The sequence below is a fragment of the Ornithodoros turicata genome, unplaced genomic scaffold, assembly GCF_037126465.1.
Source record: "Ornithodoros turicata isolate Travis unplaced genomic scaffold, ASM3712646v1 Chromosome16, whole genome shotgun sequence".
Taxonomy (NCBI): domain Eukaryota; kingdom Metazoa; phylum Arthropoda; class Arachnida; order Ixodida; family Argasidae; genus Ornithodoros; species Ornithodoros turicata.
The window spans coordinates 3,141,374-3,162,791 of record NW_026999320.1 but is presented as its reverse complement, the minus strand read 5'-3'; the positions used below and the strand labels follow the sequence as shown (position 1 = coordinate 3,162,791).

Genomic DNA, 21,418 nt, shown 5'->3' with positions numbered 1-21,418 from the left:
CATTGGTTTTTGTTAGCAGATCGTACTTTAATAGAATAACGTGCAAAGAGAGCGAGCCTCGCACCACAGATAAAACGAAGAGAAAGAAAAACTTAAATCCGTTGTTAGCGTTATCCAACATTCCAACTCGTTAACAACGATTCCCTATAATTCCCACTTGAGCTCTCAGTCGTTCGAAGTTTTGTTTGCAAAGAGCTTTCGTGAAACAGTCCGCCGCCATATTCTTGGTGTCGCAGTATTCGAGTCGAATTACCTTTTGACTAACCAAGTCACGAATAAAATGGTAGCGAACGTCTATGTGCTTTGTCCGAGTGTTGGAGGCGGCACCTACGGTGAGCCTGATGCAGCCTTGATTGTCTTCGTAAATAACCACTGGTTCAGCCTGTGACACTCCCAAATCCAGTAACAGCTGACGTAACCAAAGCAGTTCTTGAGAAGCACTCGCTGCGGCAACATATTCAGCTTCGGTGGATGATAATGCAACACAGAGTTGCTTTCGGCTGCCCCAAGATACACTGCTCTCACCAAGCTTAAACAAAAAACCCGATGTTGATTTCCGGTCTTGAGGGTCTCCTGCCCAATCAGCGTCGGCGTAGCAGGAAAGCTTGAGTACTGCAGTTACTGGTAATTTGAGTTTCATGTCCTTAGTATGGTTGTGGTAACGTAGTACTCGTTTTAGTGCGTTCCAGTCTCTCTGACATGGACAGCTAACTCGTCTGCACAAGACGCCTAGCGCAAACGCTATATCTGGCCGTGTTGTCGTCGATATATGCAGTAGAGCCCCAACTGCTTCTTTGTACTTATGACTTGTTGGTAACAAATCCTCGTCTCCTCTACACTGGAGATAGCCTGCGTCCATAGGAGTGGCAGCGCCCCTTGCGTCCTCCATGCCATATCGACTTAGGAGGTCGCCGATTTTGTTGCGTTGACTGAGAAGGAAACTCCCGTCCGTGATTCAACAGTTCTTGTAGCTCTTGAATACAACCGTCATTCTCATGTGCAATGATTATGTCGTCCACATATGCTAGTACATACAACCAACTGTCTGTGTACTTCGTGTAGAGGCAAGGATCCTCTTTGCTTCTGCACAAGCCATATTCAAGTTGCACTTCGTTAAGCCTTTCGTTCCAAGCTCTAGCGGCTTGTTTGAGTCCGTAGATGGATTTCTTCAGTTTGCACACGAGGTGATCTTTTACGTAACCCTCTGGTTGTGACATGTAGATGTCCTCTTCAAGATTTCCATGCAGAAAGGCTGTGTTTACATCACAATGCTTGACTTTCATCCCCTGTGCGGCTGCGACTGTAGTACTGCTCTAAAAGTGACCTGCCTTGCAACAGGTGCAAATATGGCGTCGTAATCAGCACCATATTTCTGAGAGTAGCCTTTCGCAGCAAGTGTCGCCTTGTACCGTTCAATTTTCCCGTCTTTGTCGCGTTTCTTTTTAAAAACCCACTTGCAACCTATCGCTTTCCACCCCTCTGACAATGAGACAAGCTCCCAGGTTCCCGTACTGCATAAGGATCGCATTTCTTCGTCTGTTGCCTTTATCCACTTCTCTTTTTCATGTTCTGGCATCATTTGTATGTCTTCCCAACATTCCGGATCTGAGAGATCTCCTTCGAAAGCGACGTAGGAGAAGCGCTCCGGCGGTACACCTTTGTTCGTTCTTTTCGATCGCCGAACTACATTCTCCTCGTCTTGCTGTGCGGATTGTTCTCCTACTGTAACCTCCACACCGTTAGTCACAGTGTCTTGTTCCACTTCAAGGGGTCGGTGAAGGACTGGCGCGTCCATTACTATGACGTTTGGACACCCGTAGAAATCCGGTTCCACGGAATTTTAGTCGATTATGACAGAACGGCTAATAGACACTCTGTTGCCAGGATGGAGAATCCTGTATGCTTTCTGTCTGTCGCTGTACCCCACGAAGATACCTTCTTCCGCGCATCTGTCACACTTCCTGCGCTTTTCCTTCGGAATATGTACAAAAAGCTTTGGTGCCGAAAATTGGCAAGTGACTGATATGGGGCTTCTGTCCACTCCAGACTTCAAAAGGTGTGTTCGTCGCAGCCCTTGCAGGTAGCCTATGCTGTAAGTAGCACGCAGTTGAAATAGCTTCCCCCCAGTACACCTCCGGAAGCTTCGCCACAAAAAGCATACTACGAGCGCTTTCACAAAGCGTTCTATTTTTCCTCTCTGCGACACCGCTTTGCTCTGGATTGTAGGGTACGGTAGACTGGAATTGAATTCCATGCTTCTTGAGGATTGCTTGCGTTTTGCTGCCCGTGTACTCTGTCCCACTGTCACTGCGAAGTACAATCGGTCGTTTCCCGAATCTATTTTGCACATACGCTATGTACTCTTCTAGCCAGTCCGAAACTTCTAGCTTTGACTGTAGCAAGTAAATAACCGTATACGTCGAATACTCGTCAATAAATGAGATGAAGTATCTCCGTTTGCCAACTGTGGTGGTCTGCATTGGACCACACACATCGCTGTCTACCAAGTCCATTAGCTCTCGAGATTGTCTCTTGCTCACTTCTGGAAAGGGTTTCCTCGTCATCTTTCCTTTCAGACAACTTAAGCACTTCAACAGCTTGTCGCAGTCCCGTATGTGGATGCCTTCAGCAAGATCATCGTGGACGAGCGTTCTCACCGCTTCCGGATCTCTGTGACCAAGCCACCGCTGCCATGTATGAATGCACTCGGCGTGATCTCTTCGAGTTGCAGCACATCGGTCTTCCTTGCATTCCAGCTGATAAAGACCATTGCTTAAAGAACCCTTGGCTAGATGAATGTCGCCGTTTGTGACAGTGCAGACGCCACCGTCGAATGTTACCCTGTGGCCGCGATCTGTTTCCTGACCGAGAGGAGATTCATTTCAAGCGATGGAACATATAGTACGTCGTGTACTTGTATGCGGCGAGTTGTTGATACAGCAGCCCACTCGATAAAACCGCTTCCAATGCCTTCTGATGCAACCCGCTGACCATTGGCCACAACCACTGAATCTGACTTCTGCTCCGTAAATTTAGTGAAAAAGTTCCTGTCGCTAGTCATATGACTCGTGGCTCCGGAGTCTATACACCACCCACCCTGGAAATTAGCAGCAGCACCGGCGAAAGCTGTTTCTTCGTCCTGGTTGATTGCGCTTGTGGCCTTCGAAATACGTTGTCTTCCTCTCTTGCTTGCCTTCCATCTGTAGCAGTCCTTCTTGACATGTCCTTGTCTTTTGCAAAAGAAACACTCCCTAGTTTCTTTCTCTGCTTCGCTGAAACCCTTGAACTGTGTGGTTTGTGCCTTCAGCACTGACTCCATGCATTGCGGGTTTTCTGATCTTCTCCTGAATTCACCGTTGACATACTCGAGTGTCAACTCACTTTCAGGACGTGCATCAAGCGCTGTGATCAAGTTCGCATAATCGAGAGGGAGTCCGCTCAGCAGTAGTGCAGCTACTTGGAAATCGGTGATCTCTTGCTCCATCCCTCGTAAGCGCTCTACAAGACTCAAAGTCTCTCTAATGTAGTCTTGCATCTCTTGTCCGTCACTGAGCCGCGACTGGTAAAGCTTACGCAGCAGGCACAGTTTGTCATAATTATCCGCTCATGGAGCCCCTGTAGCGCTTTCCACATTTCTTTCGCTGTCGTCGCCTTGCAGATATGGATTATTTGATTGTCCTCGATGCTAAGCGAGATTGTGCTCTGTGCCTTTTGATCATTCGATATCCACTCCGCTGAAGGAGTTGTGGGCGTCTCTTCTTCGACATACTTCCAGGTACCTTCCCTTATCAGAAGCATCCGCATGTTGAACTTCCACGCCTGATAATTGTCGTCTCCCAGCTTCGCTAGGGTGAACTTATTTGGTTCCACCATTCCTGACATTGCGCAACATTTTTTTTCCACCGAGAAAAGTTCAAGGTAAGATAGAGGCGAACTTCGAAGTTTGTTAGAAAGAGTTGCGGGCGCTTTTACTTCCGTGCCTTTAATACTGCGCCTCTGACTCCACACTCATCATGAGTATCGTTTGAAATGCCAAACGAGGATTTTTGCCAGTTTTACCGAGTGTCGAAGAACGCTGTTCGTTCGCTGTGTGACCATCTGCGCAGAGCCTACACTCTCAGAACAGAACTTCACCGCATAGCATGTTGTGCGCCGACTAGACACGAATCATATCCTTATCGCTTCCAATTTGAAGAGAGAGGGGGACATAGGCATTTTTATAGCAATTATCATATATCCAAAATGCTATACGCCCTCTGCAGGGATGGGCAGTAATAGTAATACTTTGTATTATAATACTATTACTGTAATACTTTTGAGTATTTGTATTATGTGTTATAATACTCATTTTTGAAATGTATTTCTATCTGTATTATAATACACAAAACGAGGTATTACATGTATCATAATACTTTTGAAGGTGTAATACTTTCCCAGAGGTCGTAAGTTCGACCTGCAAAGTGTCACCCGTGCACTTTATCAGTATTTTTTCGGGTCCCACAAACATTTGAACACGAACAAGGCTCCTATTACAGTGTTCCCCTGCCCCAAATTATCCCAAAGCGAGTGACTTTGGGGCCAGAGGTTACTGGAGGTTTCCTCGCATTCCTTCTACTTCAGAATCCGTAAGGATGAGTCATACCAGTACAAGCCCTTTGTCTTATGAAAGAGTGCGTGCAGCCAGTCACCCCTGTACGTGGTTGCACTATGGGCAGTCACAGGTTTTTGAACGGCCCACATTTTATCGTCCAGAGTGGATGAAATCAGGGCTCTGCCACAGTGAGAGCAAGTTGTTCACTGCGATCGAATTGATCAGCGCTATCTGATCTTATTCGGAAAGATCAGGCCATGTGCAAAAATGTAAGCGTGAATAAAACGTCATTGGAGAATGATTGTCTCGATAAGTAATGGGCATATATCTAAGTAATTCTTCTGTTCTTTTCCTTTTTTTCTTCCCAAGTTAAGTATATTACAAACGTATTACAAGTATTACTCGTGTAATACACAGAAGTATTAGTATTATGTATTATAATACTCATTTTTGAAATGTATTTGTATCTGTATTATAATACCGATTTCTAGGAAGTATTATGTATTAGTATTATAATACAAAATATGCGTATTACTGCCCATCCCTGGCCCTCTGGCTCTTCGAATCACAATGGGTAATCCCATCATTCGTGTCAATGGTTTGCGGATAACGTGCTATGCGGTGAAGTTCTGTTCTGAGATTGTAAGATTAATCCAAGATGCACTTCTCATCACGGATAATGATATCACTGCGCACAAGATTGTTGTGTTCTCCACGCATGACAGTGTACCTCCCATGGCCGCAGGTTCCGTAATGTTCTCTTGTTTTCATGTGGTTTTCTTGCTGTACAAAAATGAGATTTTCCATTGAGACGCGGAGGAAGACAACAGCTTTCCTTCTGATTGAGAGATACATCCTAAATACAAAACGCACACAACAGAGATATGAACACTGCACGTGCAGGGCGTTGGAAAGCGTCGGTGCTCTTCTATGCAGCGGAGCAGCACCTCGAAATGAGCGCTTGCAAGAGCACGGACCCAGGGTTTTTCGGACACGCGCCTTTTCCGTCCCTTTTACCATGAAGTGGTTGTGTCGTCGCAGTGCGGGCACTAGTCTGTTTATAAGTGCTCAAATTTACACAGGGTCATTTTGAGAAAGAAGCCAGCAGATACATAGAAAAAGGAAATAGGAAACAAATAGTTTTCAAACGAAGCGTTGTTGTGTTCACTGATCCCGAATACACGTATAGCACACATGCCGATTCAGCGGGTGTGTCATATAATGTGTCACAAAACAGAGGCTTAAAATTCTACTTCGGGGTGTCACTGGCGCTTGTCATCGACAAACTTTTGGTGTGACTTGCGCGCACTTGTTCGATTTTCAGTCACGATAAATGTTCTGAATAGATCTCTGAAATGTGTCAAGTCAGCGTAACTTTTTTTTCGTTTGTTTGTTGTTGCCTTTCTTTGTGTATTTTCTTGTCGGAAACAGAAAGGGAATTTCGTTTTCTCAACCACTTTCAACACAAAACACATTACCTTACTACAATAAAAATAGCTGGGGCAAATTTCCTTCGCGCAAAATCTCGACCACGTTAATTACTCCGTCACGTAACGTAGAACACTGTGGAAAGAAACGATGAGTCTCCCCTTCAGTTCCCTCTTTCATGCTTCTGCTGATAGCGGCAGCAAGGTTGAAACGACGCAGCCATCTGAAGCAACAGTGAGGAGGTTACAAGAAAAGCCGTGTCACCGGGTGCTTCGTCTTTTCGACTTTTTTTCATTTTGCGTTTGCATAACTTGACGGGCGACTGCACGGTCGCCAATTCCCGTGAATCGTACAACAGTTTTCGTTTCCTTATTGCCATTACCTAGTAGCGCGGGTGTTTTGTGATGCCCCGGGATCAGGCCTCGAGTCATGCTGCTCCTGAATGTATTCAGTTTGGAAGAAATATTGATTCGATTAAAAATTTAACACATAATTTCGTATTCGATTCGGAACAGTTATGCGCCTCGAGATCTGAAATATTCTAATGTTCGCACAGCCCAAACATATTTGGCAATGTATGATTTGACCTTAAGTCCTTCAAGGATGTATTGCTCTGCATTTCACTCTTCACCGGAGCGGATAGAAGCGGTGCGCTTTCTCGTTCTTCATTCCATCACGCTCGAGCCAGTGGGCGGGTCGCGCACATACTGATATGGATCAGGCACTGACGTAGACCCGACTTCAGTTGCGGGGAAAGGGAAACATTTTACTTGAACTTCGGAAGTTCAAAACTCCTCCCCGCTCGACGTCATCTTTTGAACTTAGTTCTGTTTTGACGAGTCTAGCACCCCTGGAAAAATGTTAACCTTGCCGAAGCTAGACTGAAACCGTCCTCGGGATTACCTGTACCGCTAACCAAGAGCTCCTAGTCCCATAACCTGTTAGCAGATCGTACTTTAATAGAATAACGTGCAAAGAGAGCGAGCCTCGCACCACAGATAAAACGAAGAGAAAGAAAAACAATCCGTTGTTAGCGTTATCCAACAGTTTTTACAAAATGTCTGCGTTGAGACCCATTAAAATGCCAGTTGTGTTTAATATAATGTTTGCTCCAAATCATCTATTGGGAATTGGAATCTCAGCGCATTTTCAATGATATTTCGCAGCGTGATATCCAACAGGATTCAACGAGTTTTTGACGAGTTTTCAATGGGACCATTTTCAGCAGGAAAGGTAAACCCGTCGGCCTAGGCAGGGCCAAGAGACCGACCGCCAACATTAAAGGATTCTACCCTTCAACTTACATCCCCTCGTCACGGTAGTAACACCGAGTGGGGGCCGTGCTGGCGTCGCTCACCAAACACCAGCAAACATGATGCCCCTACGCGGTATTCTTACATGCCGCAGCCCCTTGATCCTATTCACACCCTAATATCTGCAGATCTTATGCTACTTACTTCGTTCCGCTACTGAACAAGTTCATAAATTGTTATGACAGATGAGCTGCCGTTTCGCCCTTGTATAGGGGCCCACGGGACTTTCGTTAAGTATTGGAAACAACAACTGATATGGTAACAGCTGGTACAACATACTAGCGACATTGTGAGATGGTCAGATTAGCAGCTCGCGTGCAGCCGGATGGAGTTATGGTTGGTTTTCGCGTTGAAAACGAGGATAACCAAACTTAATGGGCAAGCAAAGGAGCTGCAGATGATAAGAAAACCCTTCGCTTACTGTCTAGGGGGCACACCCGCATTTTGCCCGCCACATACAATTTCTACCAACAAAACGCCACTGCTATCACCAGTGTCTGCGGGTAGCCCCGGGTATCCCTGCATTTGCGATAGCCTCCACCAATAAACGCGCGCACAAACTAGAATGTTTTTCAACATTTCACCTATGAAGCTTATATTCTGCATACCTGAGCCTGGCATCAACGACGGCTTGTACACCTTCTCCCATGGGACAGGTGCTGGCAAAATGCCAGGCGGTCTCCGTTAATTGCATGGCTAGGCAGGCGATGTAGTCGTCGCTCCATAGCTTCTTGTCTTCGCATCCCGGCATTGTCAGGTTCCAACGCTCGACACCCAGAGCCCGCATTGGTGCCGTGTCCAAGACTTTCATGGCCTCCTTTGTCCCTACAGTTGAATGCGATACGCCTAACATTGAGGCAAATAGGCGTAATATATACTCGTAGGAACAGGCGCGGTTTATTTTAACCTTCCCCTAGGTTGATTCGTTTTTGGGTGATTCCATCTTAACTTAGTCAAGGTAGTCCGGACACCATCAGTAATTTTTATGGAAAAAGATATACGTTGTAGCCTAACAAAGATTGAGAACGGAACACAAGTACTTTTTCTCTAGTTTCCGTAGTTCCCGAGAAAACAAAAATCCGAAAGAATATGGCATGTCCGACGCACTTTCAGGCATAGCGAATCTGGCGTTCAATATCTTCTCAATGAACGCGTTCACGGCTTTGATTTTCTTTTCCCGCACTGTCAGTTACGTTGGCTTCTAGAGCGTGGGTCCAGTTCCGGTGGGGATTTTTTTTTATTTTGCAGCTAAAAATACGCAAAGTTGGAGGCGACGGCGAAAATCTCTCATATTCTTGCGCCTATTGCGGCACTTGTGTAGATGCCGGTGAAACGAGAAAGGAATTGCCATGTAGCGGCGACTGGGCTATATAATTTGGTATGAAAGTTAAGTGTGTAGGGTGGGTTGCTGTCTCGCACGTAGGCGTCAACAACACGTGACGTTCGAAAAAATGCGGTTTTTGAGCGCTCGTAGCCTGGTATGCGTGTGTGAGAGATATCCGTCGAACCAATCTGTCCGCATGCAATCTGTCCCCCCTGCGACAGTGTTTTCCCTCCCCTACACACAGAGGAAAGGAAAACGGGAGCGCTTCTACTTGAGCTTCGGAAAACGACTACCAGATCGCCTTACTTCCAGGCCCTTTCCTCGCGCTATAACTCTCGATTTTTGTTCTGAAAACGGTAATGTTACCAGTGACTCCAAGGGATCCGATGTTCTCATTGGGTCAATTTTCTATCGTTGATAATTAAAAAGTTAATTAACGAACATTAATTAATGCGTCGACAGAGAAGCTTGCCTGTGCCCTGTTAAGGTGGACCTTTAGGCGTGTAGCACATTGCCATTGGGTAAAACTGGGAAAAAGTGATTTTTCTAGTTTTAAAAATTACTTCTGTTGTTATGGTGGACATCATGTGTGTGTGTGTACATCTATAACGTAGAGTACCTTCAACAGCAGTCTGCAGATCACGAGGATCAGAGAAATATCTCGGGTCAATGATGGGATGGTCCGTATAACGTGCGCTTTTCAGTGTAACCCGGCCTCTGGAAGCTGGTCTCAAAACTACTGGGACGATCATGAAGGAATTCTTGTCCCTGTTCGGCTTGTAGTACCTGTCGTACACCTGTAACACGATCAACAGGAAGTTTATATGACTGAGGAATCATCAGTCAACTCACGGGGGAATACTGAACGGCACCCCGTTCAGGTCACTTTAACGCACAAACAAAATCCCCGCTATAGTCTTGTTCAACCCACCGAGGAGGACTAAGGCGACTGGAGACGGCTTGCAAATGACGACCGTAATTTTAGGAATGTATTGCGGCTGCACGGTGAGGCTCGGAGTTCCCTCGCAACCGCATGATACGTTTCTCAAGCGTTTATCGAGCATCCTGCCGCGGCGTTTGGCAAGCGTCAAGCCAAGGCGTCGTGCAACAATACGCGCGCGTGGTTTCGAACCACCGGTGGTGAAAGCGGTGCCCAAGAAGTGGCCAATCAGAGAGGAGTTGAAGAGCAGCATCCAGTTGCGCGGGTTTCTTGTTTTCTATCCTGCAAAAATGGGGACTCTCGGAACGACCTGTGTACTAGTGAATGAGAAGGTTATTGCACAAGTTTTTTTATTATTTCGTGGTACGTTAAAGGCCCTTGGGCACTACATAACGGACGGCGGACACAGCACATATAATAACCTATAAGAATATGTAACACACTATGCATATACTATATGGGTTAACATGTGTTATACAATTATAAATTTACAAAGACACAAAAAGTACCAACTTCAGCTACACACTGTCGTGCCCACATTGTCCCCTATGATGAGTGCGGTGACTGCTTTTTTGAATTCTAAAGGATCATGAAGCACTGCAATGTTACGAGGTAAATCATTCCAACATTTCGCTATGTAACAACCAAATGAGTTAAGGAAGAAATCATGGTGGCAATGTGTTAGTTCAACCTTGTAGTCAAGATCCAGTTTTGCAGAGGTAAACGCCGCATTTCTTAAAAAGTCTGTGCTTGAGATTCTACAATTTTTACGATAGATTTAGAAGCTACGAGCGTTGTGGGACATCAACAGTCCCAGCTACAAAAATGAAAAACTGAAGGCGCAGTTGTGACAGCAAATGTGAAAGCCTTGAAGTGGCTGGTAAGTTAGCGTGACGTTGCGGAACACTGTGAAGTACAGTGCCGTTCGTCTGTTTTTCTCCGTGGTTGATGAAGTGGAATGACGCTGGAAGAACCTAAAAGGCAGATTTGGCAGGCGCTTCGAAAACCCTCAAAAAGGCACGTAGGTGCGGTGTTGGGACAGACGTGGTCGAAGGCGTCTCTGAATGAAGCGTGAACTGGCCGTACATTCAACAAATGCATTTCCTGATAGATGTTTTTCAAAGGTATGCTTTTGTGTGTTTGTGGAATGTTTTGCGGATTTCTGCTGTTGCGTGTTATAAATATTGCTTAAAGAGCACAGTTTACGTGAGATGGCTATGGGGTTCTCCATTTTAGTGGCAAATCGGGCATCCTTCCAAGTACCCGTGCCTTCGTCAAAAGGAGAGACTCTACATCGGTTTCAGTTGTATTCCATCAGTCGCTGTTAGATCTATATATAAAACATCGTCAGAAATAACTACTGTGTCTGCCAGCACTCACTGATATGAACACTTGGAACGCAAGCAGTCACCAGGTAATCTGCTGCGTACATGATAGGATATGAATTTTCCTAATAGGACCCTCATGAGTCATAGTCCTCACAGGAACTACTCAGAACAGGGTGACTCGCTTTATTCTCTCAAACTATGCTTATCATTCAACTGTCTTTGCTGTATAAGGCTTTACATAACCACCCAGTCTTCTCGCTTTACGTCGCAGATTCTTCCGGTGTTCTTCCCCTTAAATTCCTTCACGCATACTCCGTTTCTGGCACTTACATCCTGCCTGCACCGCGTGTCTCATACGTCTTGACCACCCCATGAAAGTCAGGCGTCCCTCTCATACTTCTCATATTTCATATTATCCAGAATTATTCTTTCCACTAAGTAACAGTGACTGAAGTAACTTGCAGAGGGGCCTTGGGAGGACTTTGTGCATTATTTCTCGAAAAACACCTGACCCTTCACATTTAAATGCGGCGGACACACTCCGATGAAGTCGGCTCGAGGAACCCACCGCTACTTCACTACTTCACTATTCGGAATTAGAATAAACAGATGAGTAACGGTAGTACCCGTGAATGAAGTTCCAGTTTGCCATTTATTCAATTTGTGCGAGACCGTCGCTTTAAATGTTATTCCACATATCCACGAGTGTAGTGTGTTCACTCACTTCTTGCTTGACGCCTAGGAACTTGGATGTAACTTCCCCTTCTTCCGTTGCTAGCGAAAGCGACACAAGGAAGGCCTGCGTGTCAGGACGATCCAGTCCGGAAGAGGCCAAAGCACTGTTGAGGAATGCTTGATTTTCCGCACCAGCCGCAACAGTCAAGGGACCTGCACAGGACTGAGCTGAACAGAGGAGAATCCACGACAGAGAAGAATCTCGACGAAGCATCGAAAGCCGCGTAAATACAAGACAGCCATCATATTTTTCTATGCACTAAACGGAACGAGCCAAAAAATGGTATCGCAAGAAATGCCTTTCCATTGGAACCAGTCTCCACACGTAAAATTACAGTGTACGAGACAAAATAACAATGATAATAATTTCTGACTTGCTTTCGGATATGATAATAAGCCATTACCACAGCTGGCCTACGCGTGGGTTCATGTCGCCCACCTGCGGAGAGCACCTTGGTCGCATGATCACTCGAATCTCGGGAGAAGGCACACACAATAACAAATCTATGCAATCCGCATCATGAAAACAGATCCATCCGTCCTCCAGCAGGCTCGCACCCTGATGCACCTGGCCGACCACGTCACGAAAATTCTACTTCAAGCATGGGGCAGACAGGACATTCTTGCAATTGTATTTTTAGTGTGCACCCTTATATTCATATTTCCGACAGCTATTAGCTACAAATCTCTTAAAACTTGTTTACAGCAGACTTGAGTTAATCACAAGGCGTGTTATGGCATGGGTGCATTTGTTTGATGCCGTAAACCTTGGAAAACTCGTAAACTGTTAACACATTGGGATTTAATGAACGCCAGTGCACGCCACTGTAAATATATCATACGACGGAATGAATGAAGAACGAAAAGAAAGAAGTATCTCTCAGACAAGCTCCAAAAGTGGATGCGATATAATTCGAGGTAAATATTTCAAACTGGGCGAAGGGAAATGTATTGTAAGCGTCGGGTGACCTCAGGAAATAAATCGCACATATTTGGCTCTATACGACGAGCGGCCAAGTGCGAACAAGGTGGTATGACTCGCTCACATGCTTTGGGTTTGTGACCTAGTTTTTCTCGCACTTCTGTCGTTAACTTGTCAAATGCTTGGCTTATGCGTGTATAATCGCAGGAAAGAATGTCCTCGCGAGATCATATGGCCAGCACACTAACCACTAAGCCACGCGAGCTGATAAGGAATCCCGGTGGCAGCTGCGCTGCGTGGACAGGGGTCGGATTCGCAAAAAGCTCGTGCGACGGAATCTGTAGTAACTCTGTCGTACGGGAAAGCTAAGACGAAGTGTAGGTTCACGAAGGGCGCGCGTGGCAAAATCTTCGCAGCTTACGGCGGAATGCTGCGAGAGCTCCCGAGCAGCCTTACGAAGAAAGATGACGGTGTATTTGGCAGCGGTGGATTTGGAGACCGCAGACAAGGACTCCGTAATACGCGCCCACGCATTGCACTTTGCCACAGAAGCTTCCAGACCATCCCCGTGGCGTCAATGACGCACTTTTTTGCTTGATAACCCTCTACAAATGCTTAAATTTTGTGCTCCGGATTGTTCAAGCATCCTCCACCCTAAGACACCCCCAAAATTCGTGTAACACCCTTCCAAACTGTCATAAAATTGTCAAAAAAAAAAGCCATAAAAGCTGCAAATATGGGTGTAGCGAGAGCACGTGTAGCGAGACCTATGTAGCGAGAGCACGTGTAGGAACAGCACACTTGAGGCGACTCCTTCTTCTTCTAACGGGACTATTATTGGTGTGATCGCATCGATTTTCGTCATCGATACCATAGTGAAACATAGCCTCGCATTCGTTGCCTCTTTCTCTCCTGGTTGCGTGTGACAGGAAATGAGCAACTTCCTCTTCCTCCTCAAAGGCGGTGCCCTCTCCACTACGATAGCTTTGTGAATCGTGCTTACGCCGGCGTCGTACGCGCGTCGTAGGCTGCGGCGTCTTAGCGCATCTTAGCGTTACTTACGATCGCATTTGTGAATCCGACCACAGAGCCGTAGCGATGAAGGTGCGAGAGGGGCAGCCTCCTGGGCGCCTTCATCAGAGAGGGCGCCGAACAGCCCTCATAGGATGGCTGGGCAGTATAAAGTAGGAATGAACAGAATTTGAATTTACGGTCTCGGCATTGGAAATGGGAGTTTTCTTTTCTTTGTTTACAACGCTTCTGTCGGCAGTGCGGGGGGGGGGGGGAGGGGGCGCTTCAGATTTGCCCTGTCACGGGCGCAAGCTGGCCTCGCGACGCCTCAGTGTCTGGATTTTGTCTTTGGTTTTCATACCACAGCTTTCCCTCAGACGCTTTCAGGCACATGCCGTCAGGGCTCCCTCAGAAGTCGGCCGTTCCCCCAGTTAGCCGACAACAGAAGCCCTTTCACCACCCTCGCGAATTAAGTGGTGCGCGTGTGGAAGTTCAAACACGTATGAGAGCCTCGGTATGGAGAATTGCGTTTTAGAGAGTGAATGGAACATTTTGAAAAACGTTGTCCTGGCGAACTAAGGTTTTCGTTTTGATGACGAAAGTGTCCGGCGAAACAACATCTGTGTAAGTAAGCAATGTGCACTATTTCCGGTACTGTAAATACAGCAGAGCAGACGGTTTCATTTATTCCGACTATTCCGTAATGATTCTTCGTCTCCAATGTTACAACGAGCAGAATACAATTAGCTCATCAAACTCAAAGCCTAAAGGGTCTATGGTGTGTCCTTAACCAAATATTATGCACCTGAAGGTCTCATGGTACCCAAAGATGCAGTAGGAGCAACATCTAGTACAATATCACTTTGGGACTACCTGTCTTATTCACTCTTCTTTCCCGCCGCGACCAGCATTAAAAAGTAAAGTTCTGTCCTGCATCGAACACCTATCTATTACCACAGCGGACTTTCTTGTGTGTTTTACATTGAAGATTACTATTCTTGAAGGTGCGTACAATGTCGTTGTAGCGCGTAGCTAAGTGTGCTTTGTTTAATTTGCAGTTGTTACATTTTAAGAGGTCCGCTCCGAAAGGGACCGCCAAGCAGGGGCAGACACCAACATGGAGCAAAAACTGTCCACGCAAAATTTCAACGTTACGCTACGTAGCAGAGCTACGGCTTCCATGCATACTTCGTGCAAGGAATTTACGCCATTATCGTGTAATTACAATTCAAGTTATAAAAGGCAGAAGTATTGTGCAAGCTTTATTGTGCCTTATCCGCATGTTCTGACATGTTCACCCATTTCTACCTTCTCGCGTGGCTGAGCATTCAGCAAACTGATATGAATGGAGCGGAAGTGACACAGCAGCGACACCACCCGTTTTCAGAGCTTTCGTTGTATCCTTAGTCTCCCGGAAGACATCGCACATGAGCATACCTGTTGCGCCACCACCACCACCACCACGCTTCTATGGCCTGTAAGGCGGTTGTTCATTCGTTGGCCGGCTTCACCAACGTATTGCATAGAGCAGTCGTCGCATTCAACCCAGGATATGACATTGGAGCTTGTGCGTACGATTGGCGCACGATTGACGATGACGATTGACAATTGACGTAGAGTTCGATATGCGTACGAGATTGCACGAGATTGGCGTACGTGCAGCCTTTTGTCATTTGGGGACCCTGTCCTCCGGTCGTTTCCTCCTCACCGCACGAGTAACCAAAGAACCGCGGCCGGTGAGTGAGGGGTGTAAACCTTGAGTGTCTGCGTTTAGAGCACAGTTTGCTCCATGTAACAAGGCGATGACTAGACAAATATTATATATTAACAAGCGGCGTTTGCGTATAGTCAGAAGTAGACGGTACCAGATCTGTTGATTATGTAGTCCGTAACCATAGATAGATTTCTTGTGTCGATGCCATGGTTTCCGCACATCGTTGCTGATACTCCTCCGATAATAGGATGGTCCTGAAGGTTTTCGCCCACTGGCAGGTCTGCGAGCAGTGGAATCTGTAGGGTAGATGAGATAGCAACGACGTTCGCTTAGCCCTGTTCACTCGATGTGTTTTAGCTTTATTATGCATTCCATGTGGGTTTCAATGCACCACACCCGTTCAATAGAGATGTGTGCTTTGACGGAGTTTGCTTGTTACGTCGTGCCAAACGATACTAAAGCGTCAAATATGACAGAGTTCCTTTTACTTCGCTCGAACTATTTTTCGGCAGGGCTCCTTTTAGATAAAAAAAATTTAAAGTATGTAAGTCAGGGCTTTACATCTGGTCGTGCCTGCGGATTAATTTTGTCCACCTGAGGGTTCGAACATGTGTCGAAATCCCGAAACGCGTTGCTGATACTCCTTCGGCAAACACGGCACACCGTATTTAACGTCCCTCACGAGAGACGGCGTGTCAAGCCAACTTGTACCCTTCCGCCAAGTTGCGACTGTCGTCGGCGAGATTTGAGCCCGCGATCTTCAGATCAGCAGGCGGGTACGCTAACGAGAGCGGCATCGAGATTTAATGTGCAAAGGAAACTAAAGACACGACTCAAATGCTTTCCGACATGTCATCAGTAAGGTGTTTTTCAGTGTTTGTGCCTGCGCGAGTCTCTACTTCATTGTAGGAATTTATACTTGAATTTCGGACATGCTTGTTGCAGTTCCAATTCGCGGCATTCAGCTCAATCCAACTGTTAATATTGCTCATTCTCACCCGTTCACTGTTTCGCCAACTGCTCTCCAAGAAGAACCTTATATAGTGTGTCCCAGGAAACGTGTCATTGAATTATAATAAAAAAAAACTACGCCACCTAGAATCATGTGGTCAACGGCATTTGTTCTTATAAGGTTTTTGCCACCTTCTAAAGTTAATGTCATGTACCCCAAGTTTAATTATATAAATATTTGCGAACTGAACTCGGAAATTTGCCAAGTAAAGGTTACTTTCTTACCCCACCACTGTGAAGAGCCTCCCGAATTTACTTAAATTCATGATAATTGACAGTGATATTCACGAGCTATCCCACTGGAAAAAATAGCCGAATATCTTGCTTTTCGGAACACCGTATCATAACGCGCGATGACTTCCCAAGCAGCACAATGTACTGAAAGTCGAGTGCAATAGGGGTGGACGGTATGTGTCTTATCAATGTTCTTTAGTTTCTCGAGTCTGTTCAAGGCCTTCCACCTACCCGTCCACCCGTATTGCCTCGACTTTCAGTACATTTTGCTGCTTGGGTTTATGAGCGCAATCGCTCTCAGTCCGACGAAAGGAGGTTCCGAACCCAGCCCACAGAGTGATAGTAGAAAAAGTAACAGTTTCTAAAATTGGGAGAGGGAAAGCATTATCCCAGCGAAAGTCGGACGTGATAAGCCGTGTCTGTGTTATGTCTTTCTGCGATGCCGGAGTGGGCTGTGTTTCCAACCACCTTTCGTCGGACTGACAAAGACTGCGTTGAAAAATTCATCGTGCGCTATTCTGTGCGACTTCCGTAGAGCATGATGTTAGGCTATTTTTTTTTCGATGGGATAGCTCCTGAATATCCCTGTCAATTATCATTAATTTGAGTAAATTAGACACGCTCTTCACATTGGTGGGGTAAAAAAGTGCGCGCGCGAGAGAGAGAGAAATACATGATGACGATGATATGGGGATGACTTCCGCTCATTGAGCAGGCGAATTTCCGACTTAAGCTCGCAAAAATTTACATAATTAAACTTATATTACACAAAATTCCCATCAGGAGGTGGCAAAAACCCAGCAAGAACAAATGCCATTGACTGCATGACTGTAGGTTGTATTTTTTTTTATTTATTAGAATTCAATGACATGTTTTCTGGGACACCCTGTATAATGACATAGTGACCTTGCGATATCACTTTCCTCATTGTTGCGTTATATTGAAGAATACTATACTTACAGTATATTGCTATACTTAAAAGCTTCACCGGCCTCGGTGGCTCAGTTGGTAGCGTGTTCGCCTTCTGATTGCGAGATCGCGCGTTCGAACCCGGCCTAGGACGCTAGCAACTTAGTGGCAGGGTTCAAGTTACCTAGACACACCGTCTTCCGCGAGGGACGTTAATTACGGGCTGCCCTGTGGTGAGCTTTCATCGCACGTTAAACAACACTCAGGTGGGCAAAAGCAATCCACAGACCGATCGCTGTGGCGTCGCTCATGATCTCAGTTGTCTCGCGACGTAAACCCTTAATTATTAATTGTTATTATTGGTATTTAAAAGCTTCGGCATTCATTCACCCTTCATTCAAAAGCGTTGTCGGGACTACTTGCTGAGCGTTCCCTGTACAACCTGCCGTCGAATTTACATGGCTGTAGTTCTAAGGTATAATCGAATGAGCTGTAAAAGAGTGTCAAGGAAGGAGTGTAAAAGAGTGTTCTGGAAGGAGAGTGAAATGCCTTCGTACATGGAGTCTCTTACAAAGCCCAGAAGTATCCGATGTTGGATACAGTAACATCGTGCTCGTCAATATACAGCGCAGTTCTTTTTATCTGCAACGAATTTTCATCAAAAAAGGGAGTTGCCATAGGACGCTTTGACTTTTGACATTGAATTACTCGATGTGGCTGCTACATCTATCTTGATTAGGGGCTAATTAACAGGAATAGATTAATCAACTTTTTAATTATCGACTTTAGGGAGCACAATGCGATTGGATCAAGTGATCGGCAAAAGAGCGTCAGTGACCACGATATCCCCGCCCTCACTTAACGTCACAGAAAAATAGATCATACACGATACTGGCAAACCCGGCATGTATCATTATTTTTGTTTTATTATTATTTTTTCCTTTGTTTTCTTCCTTCGTGTGTTCACAGTCGCCTGCTGTACCACTCTGCTGCTGGACACAGGTTTTGTCCTTCACCGGTACGGTAATCCCGGATATGCAGTGATTATTCGCAGAGCGTCTTGCAAGAAAAAAAAAAGAAAGAAAACAGAGAAAGAAAGAAACACTGCAGTGCCCTTCATGTTGAATCATCCGTCATCAACTTGGCCAGCTCTCCTTTGCTAATCATATGTAACCCTTTCAATCATTTCCTGTGTTATTTCTTTACGTAATCGAGTGAATAATGGGTCCTCCATTGCTGCTCTTTTTGCAGACACCAGCTTTTGAGACCCTCTATTATATAACAAAAAGATACTCCACATTAAAGACACCTCTAACAAACCTGAAGCCGTTGTAGCTCAGCTTTCCGTCCGATACCAGACAGCATGAGAAGTTGAGGAGTGCCAATGGCGCCTGCACAGATGATCACCTCGAGCCTTGCTTCTGCTAAACGAGTTCCGGGAAAAGGGCGTTTAACGTATTCTACGCCAGTAGCTCTGTTGCCTGTGAAACGTATCTGAAAAGAAAAAGCGACAACCACGTCGAAAAAAACAAGAGGAAGAGGGATCACAACGTAAATTGTTTCGAGCTGCAGGAGGACGAGCGCAAAACGAAGACCCAATAGAAAAACAAGTGGACAGGACGGGCAGCGCAGGTCCTGACTATACGAGTGATATGTACCAACTAACCCAACAGAGGGTGTTATAAACTGTTTCATTGCAATGAAAGTACTAAGCGGAAGGGAACGGAAGCTGGAACGCATACAAAGGTCCTTCTTTACCGGAATCAGAGAAACGGCAAGAAGAACTGTAGTTTACTACGTGGAGAGTGTTGGTGGTAATGTGGAAAAAGAAGTAATTAGCCGTCACACAGTGAGGAAACGAAAAAATGAAAATGATGAACGGGTTGAATCCATGGTATGGTACAGGTCCCGACAAAAGCTTTTCGGAATTTGCGAGCAGTATTTTCTTCTCCGTGCGACGCCTACCGTTGAGCGGAAATGGGCTCCTCTACTTGTCCAGAGTGGCAAGAGAGTGCGCTGGCGGTGCGCTGGCCATAAATCCTGGTTCACACAGTTACGTTTGCGTCTTACGTCCGCTGACAGCCAGTCATTGGAATGCAACGTCCTTCAGGACCACGGAGGAGAAGTAAGGAGACCGAACTTTGCCGCGCCGCCGTTGAAAAAGTGTGGTCCCGATCCCTCGAGTCTAATTGTGTCCGCGGCGCGGCGCTCGCGCTCCGTCAGGTACAGAGCCGTATATTAAAAGGGAGTCTGGCCATTAATGGGTCATGTCTATACCTCAAGCTCCGCCCACTTTTTCAGCTTTCCGACCAATGAAGTCTTGAACTATGGGGCGCTATCAATCAGCCTATCCTTACTATTTGCCCCCTTATCCAACATGGGCAGCGCCATTTTGGGTGGCATGTGGATTGGATGGGATTGAAATGGATAGCTCTCGCAATCTGCAAAATTGGTGGATTTTTGGTGCCAATTTGATGAGCGCCACCTAGGGAGCGTAAGGCACGTCGGGAATTGTCGTCTGCTTCCGTCGTTGTACCGCTGCCGGCTGAACCACCTGCTGGGACACACTCTGTTGTCGGTATGATTTTTAATCAAATCTACATGAATAGTTGGAATATAAGAGGCAAGAATGTTTATATCCTTGAAATCCAGCAATTAAATATAAGATTGTACAGCATAGCGTCGTTTTTATTATGATTTCGTTGTGATCGCCGTGTTCACTAGGCCTAACACCGGCGACAAAACGTATTACTTTCGGTTAGATATCGATGGATGAGCATTAGTTGAAACTGATTTCCAAGAAACGTATATGAGGATGCACATTTGCAGCGTAAAATCAGAGTAGTCTGTGAAAATTTTTTGTCACGAAATCCCCGCTTCACTGTGTCTGTTTTCGTCGCCATTTTGGGTGGCAGTGAGGGGTTATGGCGACCCCCTTGATAAAGAGCAAACTAATCAGTGGAGCGAAACTGTGATTGACAAGTCGAGCCTCTTTTTGTGACTCCTCCCAATGGCCAGACTCCCTTTTAATATACGGCTCTGGTCAGGTACTTGCTCCTCTGAAATGACGTGCTTGTAATGCGCTGTGTCAGACTTACTAGTGTGTCCAGTGCAAGCAGGAAAACATATTTTGATAAGGAAACACGATTGTCGTGTATCAAGGAACGATCTCTCTTTGCATTTTTCGCCTGGAGTCCTTGTTGGTGCAAAGCGGGAGGCTTTCATTTTACAATGTGGGGAAGCCGCCGTCAAGGGGGATCCGCGTTTGCTCGAAGGCTTGAATGGGTAAATAAGCGTAGTGCTCTCGCAGTTAGGAAGTTGTTAAGAATCGCGGAAGTACGTTTTGTTTTATTTGAGATAAAAAGACACCCGAAGGAGCACAAAGGTTGTTGTTTGACATCGTACAGGATGAGTATAAGTTGCATGACTGGCAAGGCACGACTGCGAGATCTACATTGTTAATGGTGTGCACTGATTATTATTACTTCCCACGAACATCTCGCAGCGTGAGGAAATGATGTAATTGAGCACATCTGGATTCCAGCTGTTGCACGACGCATCGTAGCGCGCGTTTCTACCACCCGCGTCGCGTGCAGAACGTTTTGGCAAACGGGAACGTTTTGTCGTAATTGTAAAGCATCCGCTAGTGTACAGAGGATAGAGTTACATTTCACATGACACCACACATGGAGTTAATGCCAAGGTGCCAGAACTTTCGCACTTTCTGTCACAGGTTTGCAAACGCGGTATAGGACACGTACTTCACTTTCCCGAAGACGATTTTCATCTTGGTGTCCGGTTGGGCTGTGAAGCCCATATCTACTGGATTTGGGTCTTTTTTAGCTTGGGTAGAATACCTGGTGTAGCGTGTTGAGCAGCATGCTTGTGCTGAAGTAAATTGAAATTCCTAGGCATGGAACTGAACATCAAAACTCAGTGTTATTCAAGATGTCAGTGT

General features: G+C 45.9%; 1 protein-coding gene across 1 annotated transcript in view; it reads right to left on the bottom strand.

The window, feature by feature from the left end:
* The window catches only part of LOC135372638 (alcohol dehydrogenase [acceptor]-like), a 32,257-nt gene extending 13,317 nt beyond the window's left edge, over positions 1 to 18,940 (bottom strand). The window contains exons 1-5 of the mRNA XM_064606148.1: positions 18,781 to 18,940; positions 15,458 to 15,602; positions 11,649 to 11,812; positions 9,276 to 9,453; positions 7,941 to 8,157 (exon numbers count right to left, since the gene is read on the bottom strand). Of these exons, the coding sequence (XP_064462218.1) occupies positions 7,941 to 8,157; positions 9,276 to 9,453; positions 11,649 to 11,812; positions 15,458 to 15,602; positions 18,781 to 18,825 (749 nt within the window). The 5' untranslated portion in view covers positions 18,826 to 18,940. The remainder of the gene's footprint in view (positions 1 to 7,940; positions 8,158 to 9,275; positions 9,454 to 11,648; positions 11,813 to 15,457; positions 15,603 to 18,780) is intronic.
* Positions 18,941 to 21,418: the final 2,478 nt, after the last annotated feature.